This window comes from Taudactylus pleione, unplaced genomic scaffold (assembly GCF_031769625.1).
Source record: "Taudactylus pleione unplaced genomic scaffold, aTauple2 ptg000038l, whole genome shotgun sequence".
Lineage (NCBI taxonomy): Eukaryota > Metazoa > Chordata > Amphibia > Anura > Myobatrachidae > Taudactylus > Taudactylus pleione.
Window position 1 is genome coordinate 1,295,130 of NW_028284440.1, and position 21,855 is coordinate 1,316,984.

The following is a 21,855-nucleotide window of genomic DNA, read 5'->3' on the forward strand; positions in this document are numbered from 1 at the left end:
GGAAACTGGAAGTGACCAGTCCCCTCTGCAAGCCAAAAAACCTTCTGATAAATGGATGTACTTGATATCCAAGGGCACCAGAAACTCCACCCCCTGCTTACATGGAGTTGATGAAAGACCAAATAGATTCCATTTTGAATCTCTCCACAACTAAGTAAGGGTAAAGAACTCCAGATTGAAAAACAGTACCCAAAGTACCATTCCTTGCTGACATGTTGGAAAAAAAAATAAAGACTCTAAAGTTAAAATAAAGTAAACTGACTGATGTAAGGCAGCTCCCTGACTAGGTCCCAGGGAAGTGTGGGAACAAAAAATCTCCTCTGACGTGGACCTATCAGATCCAACATATATCCACTGGAGAGAATGCCCTGGAACCTGAAGGAGGGCCCAAACCACCAGAGAATCGGGATGGGCCCCTAGACCATCATGTGGTCTGCTTGTCCTCTTACATTGGGGCAGAATGCCTGCTTCCTGTAGACGGACATCCATGGAATTGGCCCCTTCTTTGAGTTACAGATGGACCATGGAAGGTCTGAACTATTGCCCTCCCAGGAAAAGGAAAGGGATGAAAATCAGAAGTCTTGGGATCCACAACCAGTAGATACTTACTTCCAGTAGCCTGAGAGATAATGGACTAAAGCGTCACTCAAACTGGACTGTCTCTTGGATTCGGGATCCATCTCCTATGAATGAAGCTGGAGGGGACCTCTTGGCTGGTACTGCTGAGGCTGACAATTTAGACAGACAAGAAGCAGTATCCAATGAAATGAGGTCTCACTCATAAATTCTGAAGTCTTCCTAATGTGCTCCATCAGGGAAATGTGTTCAGCTTAGGCACAGACTGCTTGAGTACCAGTAGCCAACTGATCCACCAAGGATTCAAAGGTCTTGTTGCCCAAGCCACAGCCAGGAAAGTCCAATGAGAGGCATCTTAAAAAGAAAACACAAAATTTAGAAAGGCCTCAAATTTTCTATCGGTATGATCTCTTAACATAGCCGAAACTGTTGTGGGATGAAGCGTTGCTTTAGCCAATCTAGCAAAAGGAGCATCCACTAATGGAGGAACTTCCCAAGCGAACTTGTCTGCCTAAGTAAATGTTGACTTAAATCTATGGTGAACCCTGGAATTTTAGTCCAGCTTTGTCAGGCATTCCAGAACATGTCAGAAAAAGGATACGAGGAAAAGCTACAACCCGTTTCTTCTTTCTCTTAATCAAGGAAGATGTGGAACCACCACCCCAGTGAGATTTTTCTTCTCAACCTAATTGATCCTCTCACTTAGGGGTCTACTCATTAAGAGAAAAATATCCCCTGTGATAATTAAGGATTGAACTCGCTGCAAGTTCAATCCAAGTATTTGAGGCATTCATCATGTCGCCTATACCCAATTATCACTTCCGAAAAGCTGCTCTTTTTGTGGAGACAGCTTTTTCTAAATAAGGGGACTTTTCTCCTGTTGCCTTAACTCTTCGCAGTCTGGCTTGAATCTCCGCATGCACAGCTTGGAGACAGGCTGCGAAGAGACAGTGAAGCAGCAAGAGAGAAGACGGAGGAGTCCATTGTGCCAGAGAATTATAATCAGTATATAAAAATAGTGTTCATTCTAGCACTCTGCATCTAATCAGTGAGGAGGGCATATTTGAATATTTAAGGACAAGGGCAAAAATGTATACGTGATGTATCACTACAGCATAAATACATCAGGTCTAAAATTTTGCCCTTCAAAATTAAAATATGCCCTTCCCACTGAATAGGTGCAGGGTGGTAGAATGAACACTAAAGAGTATGCACAAAACTGAGGATTAGGGGTACAAAGGGTCACAGTGCACTGCTATGTCGAGCTAGAGAGATATTCCAGTCCATCAAATAACTATAGTCCAAAGTGAAAAGGATAGTTTTTAGCGCATCACTTAACATTTACTAATTTTATGAATGCTCCATTAATGTATAAAGACAGAGTCTAAGATTAAATTAAAAAATAAATATTAACAATTAGATGAATATACAAAAGTATATACAAAAATTGTTATACACCTACAGTAATACAAGTATACAATGACAGGGAAAACAAAAATAAAACATGAAATACAGTATATTCCAAGACTGTTTGGGTATATGCAGTGCCAAAGCACTAATGTCTTAAACCAAATTTAGTAAAAGTCAAATAGCAACTCTATATCATCTTGAGGCAATGCAGTCTCTGGGCCCGATTCAGAGCCGGACACTATTTGCGCTCGCTCGTTCAGAAAAAGGGTCTGGCTATTTAAATTGAGTGCTCGCTCTTTGCGGTCTGTTGACGCCTCTATGTCTGAGCGAGCGAATGAAACATGCGCTCGCTATTTTGTAAACACGCCCCCTGGCTGTTCGCATCATACGTCATCTCCGCTATTTATTAGATTAATCGAGTACATCGAAAGGCGTCTGAACTGCTCGCAGTGCTTGTGGTTGGATTTTCCTACCGCAATCATGCGAACAGTTCAGGCTAAGAGACAACCAAGTGACGTGGCCGATGACACTGCTTTGTTAATTATGCACACCCTTAAAACGCCCGTTTTGACCGTTTGGCACACCTGCGTTCGGATCTCCCCTCACCTTCCCCTGTTGCCACCCACAACCGCCTCATTCTGTCACTCAAATTAGCAGGCACTCGCTATTTTGCGAACACACGATTTCCGACCGCACTGACTGGTTGGCGCATGCGCATTACAACCCAATGCGCAGATGTGCGAACATCGCTCTGAGCGAACGAGCGGCCGCTTACGAGCGGTTCTGAATCAGGCCCACTATCCTTTGCAGCATCAATCAATCTGGTAGGCATAATAATGAATTCTCTATGGTCTAATAGTGTGTAATAGTGTAGGTGGTACAGTCTCTGTTATAAACTCGGATATAAAATCTGAGTGTGATGGTAGTGCTGTAATGAGCAAGTACTCACTAAGGGCTGGATTCAGAGATGTGAGCTAATGCTGCCGCAGCTGCGAAAGCAGGAATATGGAAATGTCGCAACTGCTGGGATTTGTATTGGGACGCCCACCAAGACACAGCATAGGTCGCAGATCAGTCAATTATCAGAGTTCTGAGTAACCCTAAGGTCGCGCAGAATGGCTGCCGAAACTAAGACCCCTGCGTCATTATTACTGCGTACGGAATTGCAGTTGCAGGCTGAAACACTCCCCAAAAATTACTGTCACACATTTGCATTTGAGTCGCCACTCCCTGTTGCCGCCCACAAACTATCCCTGCCTGTCAATCATTTTGCAAAGAAATCCTCACTGCAAGTGACAGTGGTAAGAACACTTGACACATGCGCAGTGCGAATCAGACATATCTGAGAAAACGGATAATCATTTAACTGCATAAAAATCAGCACTACGTTCATCTTTGAATCGGTCACACTGTATGCTGGCACTACTATAAAAACAGGATGATGAATATGAGGCTACAGGTACTACTGCTGCAAAGTTATTGACAGGCAGCTATTGAGTCGACTCAAATTCAGACGTGTCTCAACAATTTTTGGGGCGTGTTTCAGCCTGCAACTACAATCCCGTACACAGTAAAAATGGGGCCAGTGGGCTGTCATGGTCATGTAATTTTCTTTTTCACCCAATGCCGCTTGTCCACATATCTGTTAAGTGGATTGTCTGTACAATGCTATCTTCTAGGGAACTAACTACTTTGGCATTAACTTCATGGTACAGCTGAGGAATTACTGGTCTGGAGAATAGGAAACGAAATGGAATTTGGTAGCATTGGCACATTACTTCTGTTAAGCACCTAAAACCTGGCTGAAATTGGACACAGATCCAATGCCAACTTGGCTGTCATGGCTTTAGGGAGCCATTGTGCAACAGGATGATCACTGTCATACTGGCTTCTTCTAACAAATGATTATTTTACAGTTGATGAAAAGTAGACTTAATACTCTTCTTGGGAATCATTAATTGCATAGGGGAGTTAGTTTTCTAAAGTGGATGCAGCAGGACTACATTCAGTTTCTAACAATAATGAGGAGACTGACAATAAAGGTGCTGGCGGTAAAGATGGCATGAGGTATCTCTTTATGCTTCTGGTACTGTAGCTGATGTTGTACTGCTTGTTACTAGACATGATTTTCCTGCTTTTGATGAACCACCTGGATGAACTCAATGCAAATGACATAACAAGGAGGAGGTGCCTAGATCATGGTAAATGTCACTCGTTGTCTGGGTTGGAGTAAAAAACGTTCCACATGGTACAGGTAGGCATTTGTGTGTTTTGCCCAGGCATGACAATTTGCTTATCATGGACACTAGATGGGACAACTGGTGGGAACCTTGTTTTACTTACATAAGCACATTACCAACTTCCACATTAGCATCCTCAATTGCGGTGTTTAAATATAAACCTTAAGTATCCCTGCTCACCCTCACATTTCCAAATTCAGAAATTTTGGAAGGAGAATGCTATTTTGCCATATCTGTTTCAGAAACACCAGCAGCATGTCAATGATTGGGGCACTGCAACCAAGCACCAATTAGAGCTGCCTGGAAAAGCATTCATCAACTCAGTTGATGACATGTTAATGAGTAATGGGCTAAAGCACCAACTTCTTCAAGTAGCTGCTACACCAGCAAAAAATATTGTAACAATACTGTAAATAAAGAACTATAATATTTGTGAATAAACAAAGTAAAAGCACAATAGTTATAGTCGAATAAAAAAAAACCCATGTCTAGTGGTCTCATATCTTAAAAATCTACTGCCAGAACAAGGTTGACAAGTGTTATTTAATATTGTGTACTTATATTTTATCTGGTTTGGTGGATAAGTGATCTAAAGTAGATTGAAAGCTTCTAAAATTATTTTCTTAGCTCATCAACAGTCCTTAATTTTCAGAGACAATCTCATTCCTACAACATGCCTCTGACCAGTCATATTGTTTTTAACTGTATCCAAATGCTTAGGAACACTTCTCTAATGCTGGGTACACAGTGAATGATATCATTTGTGCAGCCGACAAACGATATATCATCATGACCAACGGCTCATGTGTACACCCGATATATCTGTGAATTACATTGTTCACAGATATATCGCATCAGCCGTGCAGCCTGGCAGATGCGACACATCTTGCAGGTATATTGTTCACATCTGCTGGTTTGCACATACGACCGACCGATCCATATGCTGGCCACATTAAGCAGTTAAAATGATGGCAACACTGTTTCCTGTGGCCCGACATGTCAGCCGGCCAATTGGTAAGAGAGTATGCACTGGAACATACTTATCAAATCAGTCAGTCAAGTCTGTATCACACAGGCTCTATCTTTGGTTTAAACCTCACTATTTTTCAGAATTAGGTTTGTGCCACAATAATAATTAGCACAATTTAATTGCATTATGACAATGTAAGGTCCACTTTGCAAGAGACACATAGGACCAAATGTAATAGCTTGTGAGCTGCTGGAAGAAGTGCAATTTCGGCAATTAAGCACACGATTAAAGTGCCAATTTTTTTTGCCACAACTCGCAGGTTATTACATTTGGCAAACAGATTAATTTCACCAAAAATAATTGTACCTGACAAATACAGTAAGTTAAAATATTGCCAACTACAGCAGCAAGCTGTATATATACACGAGGGTGAATCAAAAATTATCCGCACTCCAGTTATATTAAAATGTCTGTTGGCCACACTGTCTTATCAACGTTTTCTATACTAGGTCGCTGTCTTCCCAGTCACTGCTGTGCAGGTTTGAATGTGTGACGTCAGTTCATTTGTGACTGCAGTGCAAGAAAAAATGGCTGCCCCACTTGTGACTTGCACCAGAGAAGAGCTGTGTGCAGTGATTCATTTTTTTGTGGTCTGAGGGTCTGGTGCCGATATTTATCCAAGACTTTGTGCACAGTATGGAGAAAGTGTTTTGTCGTGAAGAACAAAAGTATGTATGAATGGATAGAGAAGTTCAAAGAAGGTTGCACAAGTGTCAGCCATGAAGAAAGAGCCGGACACCCATCCACGCAGTGGCGTTTCTATAATGGGTGCAGCGTGTGCGGGTCCAGGGGGGCCCCGCACGTCAACACACTGCACCCATTTTTTTTTTTAAACTTACCTGTCCGTGGTCCCGTGTCAGCGCTGCGCAGAACACCGGAAAATGGCTGCCGCGGCCATTGTCCAAGTGTTCTGCGCATGCACAGTAGACTCCAGACACTAGAGTGTGCCTAGAGTCTAATGCGCATGCACAGAGCACCGGGAGAATGGCCGCCGCGGTCTTTTCCGGTGTTCTGCGCATGCGCAGTAGACTCCGGGCACACTCTAGTGCCCGGAGTCTACTAAGGCTCCAGTGGCTGGCCAGCCACGTCAGTCGGCTGCCAGCCACCAGAGAGGAGGGGGCCCCGCACGGTGAGTGCACACGGGCCCCCTCCTCTCTTAAGACGCCCCTGCATCCATGACTGATGAGCACATTGAGCATGCACGTAAACTGATTCTGCTAGATAGACAAGTGGCAGTGGATTATGTTGCAAATCAGCCGTGGCTCTGCCTATGCAATAATCCACGACAGACTTGGGTGAAGGCAGCGGTGCATTCGTGGCTCGCAGCTCAGCCTAAAATGTTTATTAATGAGGGGATAGGAAAGCTTGCTGACAAATGGACAAAGCATATTGAAAAGCAGGGAGATTACAGTATGTCGAAAAATAATTTGTCTTTTCTGAAAGTTGATTAAAATGAATTCTACAACCTGAGTTCGGATAATTTCTGACTCACCCTCGTATAAGTTAATTTGTGGAGCAAAGAATGTGATAAAATAAATACAGTGCAGTAATTTTAAATGAGAAAATGTGACTACAGTATAGTTACAGCAATTCTACTATTTAACATTTTCTACCCCTCAACCCAAAATAAAACATACAGCATGTACATATGTCAGTGTAAACTGTAAATAAACACTGCTTTGATCAACAATGATGAACTTACATTTAGTTTTTGAAAATGATGTTTGTAAAGGAGAATAGGATAATTATGATTCATCCCGTCCTGCAAAAACAACAACAGTGCAATTATCAATTTCAGCAATCTAATAACTGTTGCAAACACACACAAACATATATGTGACCAGATATAAAACTGAACAAGAGGGGTTTACTTACTTCTTCAATTTTGAGTTGTTTATTTAGAAGGTTTTTACACTCTATTTTTTCCAGCTTGACTGCGCAGTTCTTTGATTTTTGGAATTCTTGGGAGAAAGCCAGTGGGATCAGGAACAGGAAAATATAGATAGCAGCCAGTCTCATGTTCTAGGAGCAGGAGCTGCAGTACGAGACATGCTGAGATCTGCTTACATCATGTGCCGCCAGTCAGCGTGTGTCTTCTACTCTGCATTCAGCTGCCTACAATAGCGCTCTCCATTGTGACAGGTGTACGCAACCATCAGCAGCTCCGTTCCAGGTTCATATCTTCCCTCCTCGGTCCTGCAACTTTCTCCTATCGATCGACTTATCCTTAGCAGTTAGTAGACAGATCAGGCAGAGGAATGTTTACAGGAACCGGAAGTATTTACATAAGGTCTCAAGAGCGAAGGAATGTAGATTTGGCAAAAAAAATAAAATACAAAATGCTGTGATGACAAAGTGCTTATTGATAAATGTGCTCTCTCTCCTCAGTCGTATCATGAACTTGTACAGGAGCCATAGGACGTCTGAAGGCACCCAGCTGGTCCTGTGAAAGGATGATCATTAGTAGTCGGCTAGACAGGCTGCCATGTATTTAAGTAGGAACAAATAGATCAAACACCCACAAAGAATCAGATATGTAGGTCAGGTAGCAGCAAACCTTCTAAATCTTAATCGTACAGCTATATATATTGGTTTTGTCCTATTGTTGGAATAGAAAGAAATATTTCCTGTAGCTGTAGATTTTCTGATAATACATGTAAAATGTTTGCAGAGACAAAATAGGTCATGTAACTGAGAGCTCTAGATTTGTTTTCAAGCAGTGCATAAATAATCAAGGGAATTGATGAATGAATGCATGTAAAGGCGCATACACACTTGCCGATTCCGGCAACAACCAAGGACGGAGGGGGTCATCGCTAACGATATCCCCAGATTGAGCTGCATGTTCAGAAGACTGGGGATATCGTTAACGAGCCGCAGGAGCGCGCATCGTCCGTCGCTTACTGCATACACACTGATGGTGCATACACACTAGACGATATGCTCCCTGAGCGATATCGTCTAGTGTGTCCCCGGCAGACTGTGCTCAATGTCGTTCATGACATTGAGCACACCTGCTGAACGATATCATTAACGATATCGTTCAGCGCCGGGCTCTCTCCCCCATTCCATAACATGCAGTAACCTGACAACATCATCAGGTTGGCCTGCATGTTAACCCGATGAACGATGATGACGAATGACCAGAGGGAACGCGCGTCGTCATTATCGTTCATCGTTTTTGTGTTAAAAATGGATGATAAAGTGGACGAATGAACGATAACGATATTGTTATCATTCAGTCGTCCACTTTAATCGCCCAGTGTGTACGCACCATAAATTATATGAACGATATCGTTATTGTTCATATCGTTCAGAATTATCGTCCAGTGTGTACGGGCAAGTATGTAAACTGTTTTTACTCAATAGGTACTGTATAGGTAAAATATTATCTTGGTTGAGATCTTCATATAGTATATCCTATTATATAATTACAGCACATGGTTACAGAAAATGCAACATAGAGTAGAAACATGACAGGTTACATACTTAAACCTGAAAGATGAAAGAATTCCAGTTAATTCCAAATGTTGGCTCCACCTTCTCTAGAAGAGTGCTATCAGGGTGTCCAACCTCTGTGAAATTTATTGTAATTAACATGGTCCTGGCACTGATATATCGATAATATCTGTTGATACACTTTAGTGATGGAGGTTAGTCTACTCCACAGGTTCTCAAACTCGGTCCTCAGGACCCCACACAGTGCATAAAGTATTGGGATAGTACTTAATCCTTATCAGAAATTTGAAATCCTGCTGGTCATCCTTTTGTATCTGGAGTTCTCAAAATCTTCATACTTTGTCCATATGATACATGTAACAAAAATAGTAAAGGAATGTCTTAATAGTCTGATGTAATTTTCCTATTAATGTTCATATGCAGAATGACGTTGTTCTTATCAAATAGGCACATATGGTTGATGCGTACCCCACTCACATTAGAAAGTGTGGTTTAACTCCTAAAAAGGTTTCTTTACTCTTCCTTCCTAATTGTTATTCCAAACAAGTCTTTTTATATCGTGACACACAAATGTTTATGAGGGGTGAAGTGATGCGTACCCTACTCACATGGTGTAAATGCTGTAACCTGCATATAATGGTTTCTTTTCGGATATCCTCCTGGAGTATCCTCGGGGTTAATTCCCATATGATGTTTCCCCTGTCAGCTGTCCTATGGATCTGTGTTTGTAGTTTGAGAACTACAAACACAGATCCATAGGACAGCTGACAGGGGAAACATCATATGGGAATTAACCCCGAGGATACTCCAGGAGGATATCCGAAAAGAAACCATTATATGCAGGTTACAGCATTTACACCATGTGAGTAGGGTACGCATCACTTCACCCCTCATAAACATTTGTGTGTCACGATATAAAAAGACTTGTTTGGAATAACAATTAGGAAGGAAGAGTAAAGAAACCTTTTTAGGAGTTAAACCACACTTTCTAATGTGAGTGGGGTACGCATCAACCATATGTGCCTATTTGATAAGAACAACGTCATTCTGCATATGAACATTAATAGGAAAATTACATCAGACTATTAAGACATTCCTTTACTATTTTTGTTACATGTATCATATGGACAAAGTATGAAGATTTTGAGAACTCCAGATACAAAAGGATGACCAGCAGGATTTCAAATTTCTGATAAGGATTAAGTACTATCCCAATACTTTGTGTTTTGCAACATTTTATATCCAGCGCCACTGGATGACATAATAATTTTGCTTTGTTGGATTATATGTATTGGAGTCGGGTGAGCCTCCATTTGTTGTGTTGAACTGGGGGCAGCAGGTTTTGCGCACCATACCTTATAGTCACTTTTTAATAGACTGTATTCCCACACAGTGCATGTTTTGCAGGTCTCCGCACAATCACAAGTGTAATAATTAGCTTCACCTGTGGATCTTTCAAAATGTGTCAGTGAGTAATGACTACACCTGTGCACGTGCTGGGTGACCTGGAATACGTGACCTGTGTGGGGTCCTGAGGACCGAGTTTGAGAACCTCTGGTCTACTCTCCCAGGAAAACTCCTTAGTATTTGGCAGTATCCCAGACATTCCAGGAGGGTAGGCAATTATGGTAATAGTACAAGATCCTTGCTTAATATATTTGGATTCAGATCAGCTATTGGTGGATACAAAAGTTGGGACTTTCCACAAGTATCTTACAATTCTGTTAGTACCCACCCACTTACAAAATGTGGGCTTAAAAGCCTTAAATGGGCTTTGTCATTGAACATTAATATTTTTTTTTTGTGAGGTGAGTCAGGTTAGGTATAAATATTAATATTCTGCACAAAAATCAGTTTGAAAAACAAAAGGGTTTTGATTGCTGTTCCAAATAATAGTGCATCGGTGATAACCATCGATGGTACAATAAGCATCTATGGTGAACCATCGATGGTTTGCACCACTCGATGGTCACTGCTGTTGGGTACCTGGCTTGCTGTGAGCCAATCAAAAATGGGGGCAGGCTTAGTGAGCCACCAGGGGACGGAACTAAGCTCGGTGTCTGGAGCACAAAAAAAACATTGGTTTCCACTTTACCATCAATGGCAGAAAACCATTGTCTGTCTGCCATCGGTAGCAAATCATCGATATTTGTAAACTATCAATTGTCAATGGCCATCCCTAGTTTTGCCATTATACAGTTTTTTCCTTCCTTATTATATGGGTTTGTGAATGAATTGTAAATTATGAGTTAAGGGGTGTTACGCACAACTCTAGATATAGAGTAACAACAGGAAATTAAGAAAAACAAGGAGAGGTTTTTGTAAATGCACAAAAATCAGTTATCAACTATAAGTGAACTAGTGACCTCTTTATGTCTAAAACTATGGGCATGATTCCGAGGTGAATGCATCGAGCAGACATCGGCCACTCCATCAGACATTAAAGGAACCCTATGTTTGCTCAGAATGTCCTATGGTAAATGGCATGCCCCTGTCACACCTGCTGACAAAAGCCATGCCCCAGTCACCGCCCAGGAACGCCTGCAGGAATTGCATGGATCTCCATGCAATTCTGATATGCGTCCCTCGGCGGTCAAATCGGGACACGTGCACATTGCACCTCGGACGCATGGGCAGATTTAAAACATTGGGTGTTTGCACCTAATGTTTTAAATGCGCCCAGCTCTGAATCGGGCCCTATGGCACGATTTAGCTAAGGGCAAAAACATCTTATAGCTCCCCAGTGCTCCCAATTTTCTTGGAATAGTCCAGATTTGCTTTCTACAAAATAAATGAACTTTCCTGTTTAAAAGTGGGAGAGGTTTGGATGAATCAAGGTGGGGTCCAGTTTAGCACATTCAAATGTTGGGAGGCACTCACAAAGCCAGATTACTATTAAAAAAAAAAAAAGTATTTACGTTGGCATAAATGAAACTTTGTCTTATAAAATATATGAAAATAGTGTCAAGACAAAAATATGAAAATAATGTGAAGATAAAAAATGAACAGAAGTCACATATAATAGCTCTACAGTTATATATATATAGTTTACCACCATCTACATAATTGGAAAACTCATAATTTGTTATGCTCAATTAGTTACATTAAATATTGTGAAATTTACAAGTCACTGGTTTTATTTTGTGTATGATCAAAACTTATACCTGCTGTATTACCAAAGTGACTAACTTAACCTGCTAGATTGTGATACATTTTTGTGTCCTGATGTCAATGAATTACACTTTCTTAAGACATCTATATCAGTGGTTCTCAAACTCGGTCCTCAGGACCCCACACAGTTCACTTTTTCTAGGTCTCCTGACAAGTGCACAGGTGTATTAATTACTCACTGACACATTTTAAGAGATCCACAGGTGGAGCTAATTGTGATTCTGTGAGTAGACCTGGAAAACATGCACTCTTTGTGGTCCTGAGGACCGAGTCTGAGAACCTGTGATCTATATCACAGGTTCTCAAACTCGATCCTCAGGACCCAAAACGGTGCATGTTTTCCATGTCTCCCCACAAAATCAAGTGAAATAATTAGCTCCACCTGTGGACCTTTTAAAATGTGTCAGTGAGTAATGATTACACCTGCGCACCTGCTGGGTGACCTGCAAAACATGACCTGTGTGGAGTCCTGAGGACCGAGTTTGAGAACCACTGATCTACATAATAAGCGAGAAAGTGTGCATGTGTGTTTGTCTGTCTGTCCTTTATGCATGTCCAGTGTTTTGTACCTAGCTCCACCAAATTTGGCATTGTGGTGTAGCTTGATCAGGATTAGGTTTTTGGCTATGTTTCGTTCGTCAGAGCCATGGAGGTCTACATGCTGCCCACCAAGTAGGCTGTGGAGTCTCTGATTTTAAATTTTAAGCAAATTCGCACAGAATGTCTTTCAGTGCGTAAAACTGCACTGATCTGAGGGCACAGGCTGATATGTACCAGTGGGGGGCAGGCAGTGCTCCAACAGAAGATCAGTGAGTCAGAGGATCTAGTGTTCACTCTTGGTCCGGCAGCAGGCAGGGCACCGGACCTAGAGATAGGGCACTTCTCCAAAAAGGGACGTGACCAAAGAAAAGGGGGCGTGTCTTTATGACGCGATTTCCCTTTTCGTCACTCGGTGTGTGCCCTGCACTTACGGATATGCTGGGCAGCCCCCAAGCGCTGCGGTCACTGTGAATGGATGCCGGGCACATGCGTCCGGCATCCATTCACCGGCGGTGACCGCTGTGCCGCCGTTTTGAGCACCCATGGGACACTGCGACCAGCGGGTGGAGACAGAACCTGCAGGCTGTCTCAGCGGGGTGCCGCGCTGGTACACTAAGGATCAACTATCACACTGCACCTGCACTGACAGGTACTCATTTCCTCCCAGAAAATTTTCATATGCCATGCTCTCCAATGTTGGTCTGCTATGTAAAAAATTTAAGGCTGCATATGTATTTCAAGGTCCATTCTTCAACCCAGGCAACATTGGGAATCCCAGTTAGTTTAAAGTAATAGCAAGACCCATTTTTTATTTTCACTACCTAAAGGTTTATTTAAGACTGTTTCTAAAAAGCAGTTTCGTTAAGAGAGCAACACAAGTAAAAAACAAATATTTTTTTTTTCTATATTCCCATTTAGTAGATTTTGAGAATTTGAGAAGCAAGAGAAGACTTCATAACTAAGAACAGGGCCATCATGAAAACTGTCAGGCCCAGGTACTTTTAGGAAGGCTTGGTCAATTTGTGGGGGGTGAGGCCTTGCCCCATTGTGAATCTCAGGCTTCACAGTAATGCCTTGCTGACACAAAGCAGCGGGGTTCTGCTGGAGGGGGTATGGCCACACCACCTTGGCATGCTCAGGCCCCCAGTGAGGCATCCCTACTCTTGCATCTCTTGATAAGATCTTCAGGGAAATTAACTAATAAATCTGTATAAAAAAACACACATCTCAATCTGTTTTCATCAAAGACCAAAGAAAGGCAAAGACATCCAGTCATCACAGAGGACTAAAGGGGCTCATTCATCAACGATCACAAAAAAATCACAGATTTTTCCAATTTAAAGATTTCCCAATCCACCAGTCTGCATCCATACATTACAGATATGTTTCAGTGAATTGCAGATCATTTTCAGTCAAGACAGATCTGCCGTTCTTGAAAGGCTCATAATTTTACTAGTAACGGCCTGCAAATCTGCTGATTGTTACCATATACTAGCAAACTACAACCCAGATTGGTCTGTGAAATCCAATATATTGGACAACCTGATTCACAAATTCCAATCACTTTTTGGTCGGAATCTGCGATCTGTAAACCCCATTGCAGATTTTTCCCCTCAATCAGCTGCAAAATGCAGAATTGCCTCAATTGATTGCTGATGTATGGGTGCCCTAAGACCGTTTTCATAGTAGTAGTGTTCATTTGCAGTTTATGCCTGACAACAGCAGATTAGAGATGGATTAAAAGGAGCCTAATGGCTAGCATTCCAAATACACAAGCTATTTGACAGAGCATCTAATGGTCGACATAACCATGACACAGTCCAAGGTTGGATCACAACTAGTTTGCAAGTGACCATGGGCGTAACTACCATAGGTGTAGGGGTGCAGCTGCTATGGGGCCCGGAGCTTTGGGGGGCCCATCTTCCTTGTCAAAGTTACATGTGTTATATTCATTTTTCACTATTGGGTAGTACATAGGAACCCTTACAAACTTTTGCTATGGGGCCTTCACTAGTATTTACACCCAGGGCCGGATTATAAGGGGGTGATAGGGGCGGTCATCCCGGAGCCCCCACACCTAAAGGGCCCCCAGAGAGCAGCAGCAGTTGTACAAGAGCAGGCACCGTTATTAAGCCCGCCCACCTCGCGGCAAAATGCCTGGATTCGCGGGTCAATCAGCTGGAGGCGGAGCCAGTATGATGCATTAACATTACAATTGTGTCATTTGGCTTCCGCCCCTTTCCGATTGACCTGCGAATCGTGGCCAAAGCCGCGAGGGGGGCAGAGCTTAACATGGTGCCTTCCCATCCACAACATGCAGTGCAGATGGTGCAAGGTAAGTGTGTGTGTGTGAAATATGTGTGTATGTATGTTTGTGTGTAATGTACAGTATGTGTGACACATGCATGTGTGATGTATATATGTGTTTTTCTGTGTGACTATGTATGTGTGTGTGTAAGTATATAAATATGTGTGTGGTGTATGTGTATATATAAATATATACAATTATATTGATAGGGGCCCCCACAAAGTTGTTGCCCCAGGGCCCCCTCAAACCTTAATCTGGCCCTGTTTACACCCCTGCAAGTGACTCTAATTCCATGTCATCTCTAAGCAGTGTGTCCAGACAACTTTAGATCCTAAGTACGGCACCTATGTGTATAAGTTGATTGTTTCTTTACCCAAAGCATTTTTTGTTAGTTATACTGCCACCAGCAAACTGACCAGTGTATAAATTTCCTCCTGCTTATTGCCTGTTCTCAGTTGGAGGACTGTTTTCAAACACATAATTTGTTTCACATATGTAGCCACAATCAGGGGCGGAGCTAAAGAAGCTTGTGCTCCAGATGTTTGTCTCCGTCCAGGGCGCCGGATATCAGCTGAGTTGCCGCTGGGCCGGTCCCATGCTTCCCTCAGTGACGCCCTTGGCTCTGCCCCCCCGCCGGGCAAATTAATACTGGCTGCCAGCTGCTGCATTTTTGGATTTACGTTCCACTGTGGAAAGCAAACTGGAAGCTGTCATCTGCTCCGGGTAATGGGCACTCCCAGGTGCCATTAGCTGGGACATGGTCCTACTATTGCCTCATTTGCATTGGCCCGTGGGTTGGATGCAGCCCGCAAGGTAATTGGGTCCAGGCCGATTCACCCTGCAGCACCTGACAGGTCAGTCGTCTATAGGGGGCTGGGACAATTAATGTGGGGAGCAAAGTGTTTTATTTATTCCTGTGTGTTTGTTTGATTTTTTTTCCTGGAGGGGCCAATATATTTTTTTGTTTCATTTTTTTCCTGTGGGGGCCATGGTGATTGTGTTTTTTTTTTCCTGGAGGGGCCAATTTGTTTGTCTTTTTCCAGTGGAGGTTAATGTGTTTTATTTTTTTCCAGTGGGGGCTAATGTGTTTGTTGTTTTTAGTAGTGGAATTACTTTAGAGGGTTGGAATATATCCAGCCCTCCATGCTCCGATTTGATGCTGCCCCATATGTTTATATTTATTTCCCTTTAATTTACCCTCACATGCTGGACACGCCCCCTCCCTGGCGCACTTGGGAGGATTGGGCGCCATAGCACATGTGCTCTGGGTGTCATGGCTACATGTTACACCTCTGGCCACAATTCCACAATTAGTATATATTCTAATCCCAAATTTGCTGTATTTCTAAGTGGATACTATGGAATGTTTCCATGTATACCCGCATACGTGTTTATGTTATTATATTTAAATGTTTCACAATTATGATACTTGTTTTAATATCCTGTAGCTAGTTGTTCTTAAATGCTATGGATACAACAGCATAACATACATTACACTGTTTGTTTTAATTGCCTATGGTAATTACGTTTAATGATCTCTGTTTTTTTTTTTTACTATATTTAGTTAAAGTTGCTATATATTTTTATTAAATAAATAACAGTAGATTACATATAATCAGGGTTTACATTTTATTGTGCATACGTCTTTTACAGCAGCGCTGTGATGTATTTTTACATAGTTTTTTGTTTCATTCATTGCAGATTGGGTCAGACTATTGCACATTAGCAAATAGATATTGACTTAAAGGTATGCAGTCAGTTTGTTGCCATTCAGAATGTCCATATGCACAGAATATCGACATTTAACACATTCACAATGTTGATAGTGATATAATATTGACATTGCATCAATTGATCAGCCAATATATCGTGCCCCCGTCGGCCAGTGTGTACAGACGATATGTCTGTGAACAACGTTGTTCAGACATATCGCATCGGCTGTGCTGCACAGCCAATGAACAGATACGTCTGCAGACATATCTGTTCATCGACAAGTGTGTACGGACGATCAGCCAATCGCCCGTACACAGGGGTGCAGAGAGGGGGGGATCCGCGAGTGGGTACTTCTTACACGGGTCCGGCACCGCTCCCCATCCACAGCAGCTAAAGTAGCAGCCCGAGCAGTCTCCTATGCCAAAGGGGGGAGCGATCACGCTGTTCGCGCCCTCTATTGGCTGTGCTTCGGGCTGAGGGGCACACAGCGCCCCCTCCCCAGTGCTGCAAATGTTGCTTTTTTCCCGAATGGGGCGTGGCCACACCTTCCGCAATTAGGCCACGCCCCCTATCCGGTAACCGGGAGCTTCTGCAGCCTGCAGATTATGGTCATTCAGTGTGTATGAACAACCATCATCTGCAGATATATCTGTCAGGTGTGTACCCACCTTTAGAAACCTGTGAATGCTAACTATATGAGGGCACAAATGTATAATTTGCAGGGGGGTGCCAAACACCCTAGCACCGGCTCTGACTATAGGGATACCTGAGAATATAGGTGTACCCCAAGGTTCTGCTCTTGGACTTCTCATATTCTCCCTCTATACATCCTGTTTAGGGAGACTTATCTGCTCTTTTGGTCTACTATGTAATCTGCTGATGACACTCAGATCTACATCTCCTCTCCAGACCCCTCCCCCTCTCTCTTTACTTGCATCTTCAACTGTCCAACTGTCTCTCTGCTATTTCTTCCTGGATATACCAGTGCTTTCTTAAACTTGACATGTCTAAAACTGAGCTGATCATCTTCCCACCCTCCCGAATAACCTAATTTCCCACAATTTCTATTTATCCATTATGTATTGACAGCACCACCATCTACTCTATCCCCCAAGTGCCCTATCCACTCACTGGTCATCTCCAGAGTGGACTACTGTAACATCCTCCTATCTGGCCTTCCTGACTCCCACCTCTCTTCACTCCAATCTGTCCTCAATGCTGCTGGTAGGCTAATCTTCCTCTCCAAATGTACTACATCTGCCTCCCCTATCCTACAAGCCCTACACTGGCTTTCCTTCCCCTTCAGAACCCAATTCAAGCTTCTCACACTCACTAAGCCCTCACCCAATCCTTTCCTATTTATATATCTGACCTTACCTCCCTTTACACTTTTACCAATCTCTGCTTTGCTCCACAAATGAATGCTGCCTCTCCTGCCAACTCATTACTTCCTCCCACTCCCACCTCCAAGATTTTTCCTGTGCTGCTCCCTACCTCTATAACTGTATCCCTTTTCCTATCAGACTCTCCTCCACTCTACAAGACTTAAAACAGCTCTCAAGCCCTCATCCCTCATGTGCTTACTCTATACGGCCTATAAAGACACCTAAGTCCTGGTGCTTCCTTGAATATTATGATTGCTATTGTGATCGCAGCTCCGTAATCGCATGCAGGTCTGCTGCGAGAATATGCTAAAGAATGTTATCGCAATGCCGTCGCACTGCCAGCATAGAGACGCTCACTTCATCCCACTCCGCTATCTCACATCTGTAATACCTTGCAGCCCAGCATATACATTGGTAACATCAAGTACCATTGGCCCCTCATGCAAAATTACAGTACCCCTGACCTTATTCAGAAAAAGCTAACCTTGTTGCACAGCGGAAAGCACTCAAGCTGCGTATGCTGTCACAATGGCTAATTTAGGCAAGCCCATGTATCGGCATTCAAACGGACAGGCACGCTCCAACCACACCCTCATCACCACCCCCAAACGCTGACTACCTGTCACTAACTCTGCGATGGCTTACCGTGCTCTGCGTAATCGCAGTGTAGTCTATGCGCACAGCAATGCATATGCATGCACAGTACGCAACAATCGGCCAACTGCATGCACTGTTGCAGTTGCGATCCTTAATGAATCAGGCCCTAGATCTGTCCCTTTTCAAGCACCTGTGATTTGAGCAGTTACTATTTTATATTGTAGTACCCATGATACATATTAGCATAATAGACCACCCGCATATTAGGTGAGCGGTAAAGGCGGTGGTGGATATACCTCTTCCTTATGCACAATCTATATCTCCCAAGAAAATATGTACTCATGTACTCAAACACAAACAATCTGGCGCTGGATCTGCACACTGCTGCTGATAATGAAATGAAATAAACATGTTTTAAGTAAAAATCTGACTGCTGCTCCAAAATCAACATAAATTATACTAACTTATCAGCAAGTAACCAAAAGACGTATAAAATAGATATAGAAGCGCTGTCTATGTAAATACTGAATACACAATTTTATTCACATATTACATATAAAAAACACATTAAGATGAGTACAGATAAATGGTGTCCAAAGTGTAGCCTTGTTAGTACAAATCATATAGTGGAAAAACCTGTTTGAAGGAAATAACACCAACCCAGCTTGTAAAAAGAAACAAAGTTCCACCACAACTCTGGCAGGTGATATACTAGTATCCAATGTTATTTGGAAACATTGTAGAACATTGGTCTACTTAGAAGTATTTCCAGTGTTAAAACCATGTATAATTGTATAAAAATTGCCTGATGTATTTTTTGGGGAGATTCCAAACAGTACTATAGTCCGGTATTTAAAGGATTTCAGCAATACCTTTATATTCCTTTCTTGAATGGAATAAGCGCTTGTAATTGATCCTCCACAAGTGTGGTGTATGGAGGAAAAATAATTAAATGCCGATAGTCGGTGAAACAACAATGTGGTGCACTCACAATTGTTGTTAGATCCTTTAGCCTCAGCGCTTCTACTGGAAACCGTGACCAGGAATCACCAGTGCGATGCCGCTAATCCTGGACATTCAACAGGGGTAGCTGTACTCATCTTAATGTGTTTTTATATGTAATATGTGTGTAAATTAGTGTATTGATTAATTACATAGACAGTGCTTCTATATCTATTTTATATGACTCATGTACTCAACCTTTAGAATGCACATTGAGCTCCTGCACTCGGACTCCTGGCTGTGGAAGGAAGCATATGAACGCAGCAGTCTTTCGAAAGCATTTAACACTTGTGAAAAGTTGCTTCAAAATATTGCATGTGCTATGCCAAATACTCTGATTGTCACAGACTGAAAGGAGCCAGTGGCCAAGGCTGCTGAGACAATTGCGGGTACTAGAGAGGGGGCATGGCAAAACACTAATTGCCAAAGAGCAGTGTTGCTATATTTGCATGGCTGATTTTGGCCCAGGGAGGGTAATTAGTTCCTCCCTTTCCCCCTGGCGCTCATGCCTGTGGCCATAATGAATACATTACAAATACATTTAAAATACTCACAAGTGCTCAAAAAGATTCAGAATATTGGTGTGGTTAAGGTGAAAAACTTAGCAAAACTTCTGATCTGAGAGGGAGTGCATGCTCAAAGTTTGCAAAGTCTCTGTGCTGAGAAATAAAAGAAGCAGAATACATAATAATGAATGCATAGCCTTGCCAGAGAAAATGCCATTTAGAGCAGCCGCACTGGCGGACATGATTTGGACTTTTTTCTATAGACATGATAATCAACGCTATCAACATTATCAACAGTAACTTATATAACACCAGCATATTCTTTGAATTATACAATTGGGAACAAAACAGTAATAAAACAAGATTGGAAAATAGCAGACAACGGGGTAAGATGCCCCTGCTCGCAAGCTTACAGTCTATAGGAATCCTTTCATAATTGGCTGCAATTTCAGTTACTGTATCTTGCCTATCACAATCACATTTTATGGGGTGATTTCTAACGATGTTTTAAAGAGGTTTGCTAAACTGCTGTTTGATTAATCATAATGAGATCCCTGCTGTGTTACCGCTGACACCGCTAGAAATTTGAAATCCCAGAACATGCCCAGCTGGCATTCTAGAGCTTCAAAATGAAATTCCTTAGGGGAAGGCACTGCGCGTGCGCAAGCCCCAGAGTGGGCGCAAAAAGCACTCGCTCCGTGGCTCACTATAAAAGGGGCGGCTGTCGATGTTGATCGACAGCTCTCCCCATTTTGTAGGCATGGTGGGGGGGTGGCTTCACAAATGGAGGCGTTCCCTTGCGAATGCCTGCCGTTTGTGGGCGGCCCCATTGACATCACCAGTGATGTCAGTGAGATAGATTCCAGCTCTATTAGAGCCAGAAGCTCTCTGGGGCTTGCGGCCACGAGACCCTATCACAAGGGTCTCGTCGCAAGCCCGATGGTTGTGATGGTCTTACCCATCACGACCATCATCCTGGCCGCTCGCATAAGCTGTGGGTGGTAACCCACAGCTATGCGAGTGGCCAAGAGGCCACAACTAAAGAAACAAGCGCCCGCCATGATTCAGAGCGAGCGCTCACTTTTTGCGAGCGCCTCTGAATCAGAGGCGGAGGTGCCAGCAGTGTAGGCAGTGTCCTCAGTGTAGGGCTGTCAGCAGTTTGATTGTGCCAGCGGTGCGGAGGTAGTGGTAGTGTTCTCAGTCCTGGGGTACCAGCACTGCAGGGGTGGCAGTGATGTCCTCAGTGTGGGAGTGCTGGCGGTGTCTTCAGTGCGGGGGTGCAGGCAGTGTAGGCAGTGATGGGGGGTCGGCAATGGGGGGGTCGTGTCCTCAGTGCGGTGGGAGGCCACCATCTTGCTGGCGTCTGCCCCATTTGAAGTAATTAGATGAGAGCCGTGACAGACTGATCTCTCAGCCAATCAGCAGTCAGCCCATTGAAGTCTATGGGGAAATGCTGATTGGCTGAGAGCAGTGACAGACGGATCTCTCAGTCAATCAGTGGTTAGCCCATTGATTTCAATGGGACTTTTGATATTGGCACCCGAGCCAAATCCGCGAGATCCGACAGTGGCATCTCTTGGACTCTGATACGGATCTGAGGCAGACAGGGAGATCTGAGCTGCTGCTCGGATTACCTCGAATCCCGGAAGTCTCATCTCTGGATGAAACCAATCTATTATAATACCAATCTTGAAACATCTATCATAAGTCTCCTTGTTATTAGTAACAGGTGCAAAATAGTAGTAATGGTCCTCATTGAAAATTACCTTGAGAAAAATAAAGGGTAAACAAATATAAACACCCAAAATATGAAGGAATTGTCCTCAGAGTGGTCACACTTCTTGTATAGATATGTTACTCACAGGGGTAAATTTACTAACAATCGAGATAGGTCGAGATGACCATCTCGGGTGATTTA

General features: G+C 43.0%; 1 protein-coding gene across 1 annotated transcript in view; it reads right to left on the reverse strand.

Moving 5' to 3' along the window:
• Positions 1–8,869, reverse strand: part of LOC148538635 (uncharacterized) — a 56,623-nt gene extending 47,754 nt beyond the window's left edge. Inside the window, exons 1-3 of the mRNA XM_088452452.1 lie at positions 8,746–8,869; positions 7,132–7,699; positions 6,959–7,018 (exon numbers count right to left, since the gene is read on the reverse strand). Of these exons, the coding sequence (XP_088308578.1) occupies positions 6,959–7,018; positions 7,132–7,275 (204 nt within the window). The 5' untranslated portion in view covers positions 7,276–7,699; positions 8,746–8,869. The remainder of the gene's footprint in view (positions 1–6,958; positions 7,019–7,131; positions 7,700–8,745) is intronic.
• Between the last annotated feature and the right edge of the window lie 12,986 nt (positions 8,870–21,855).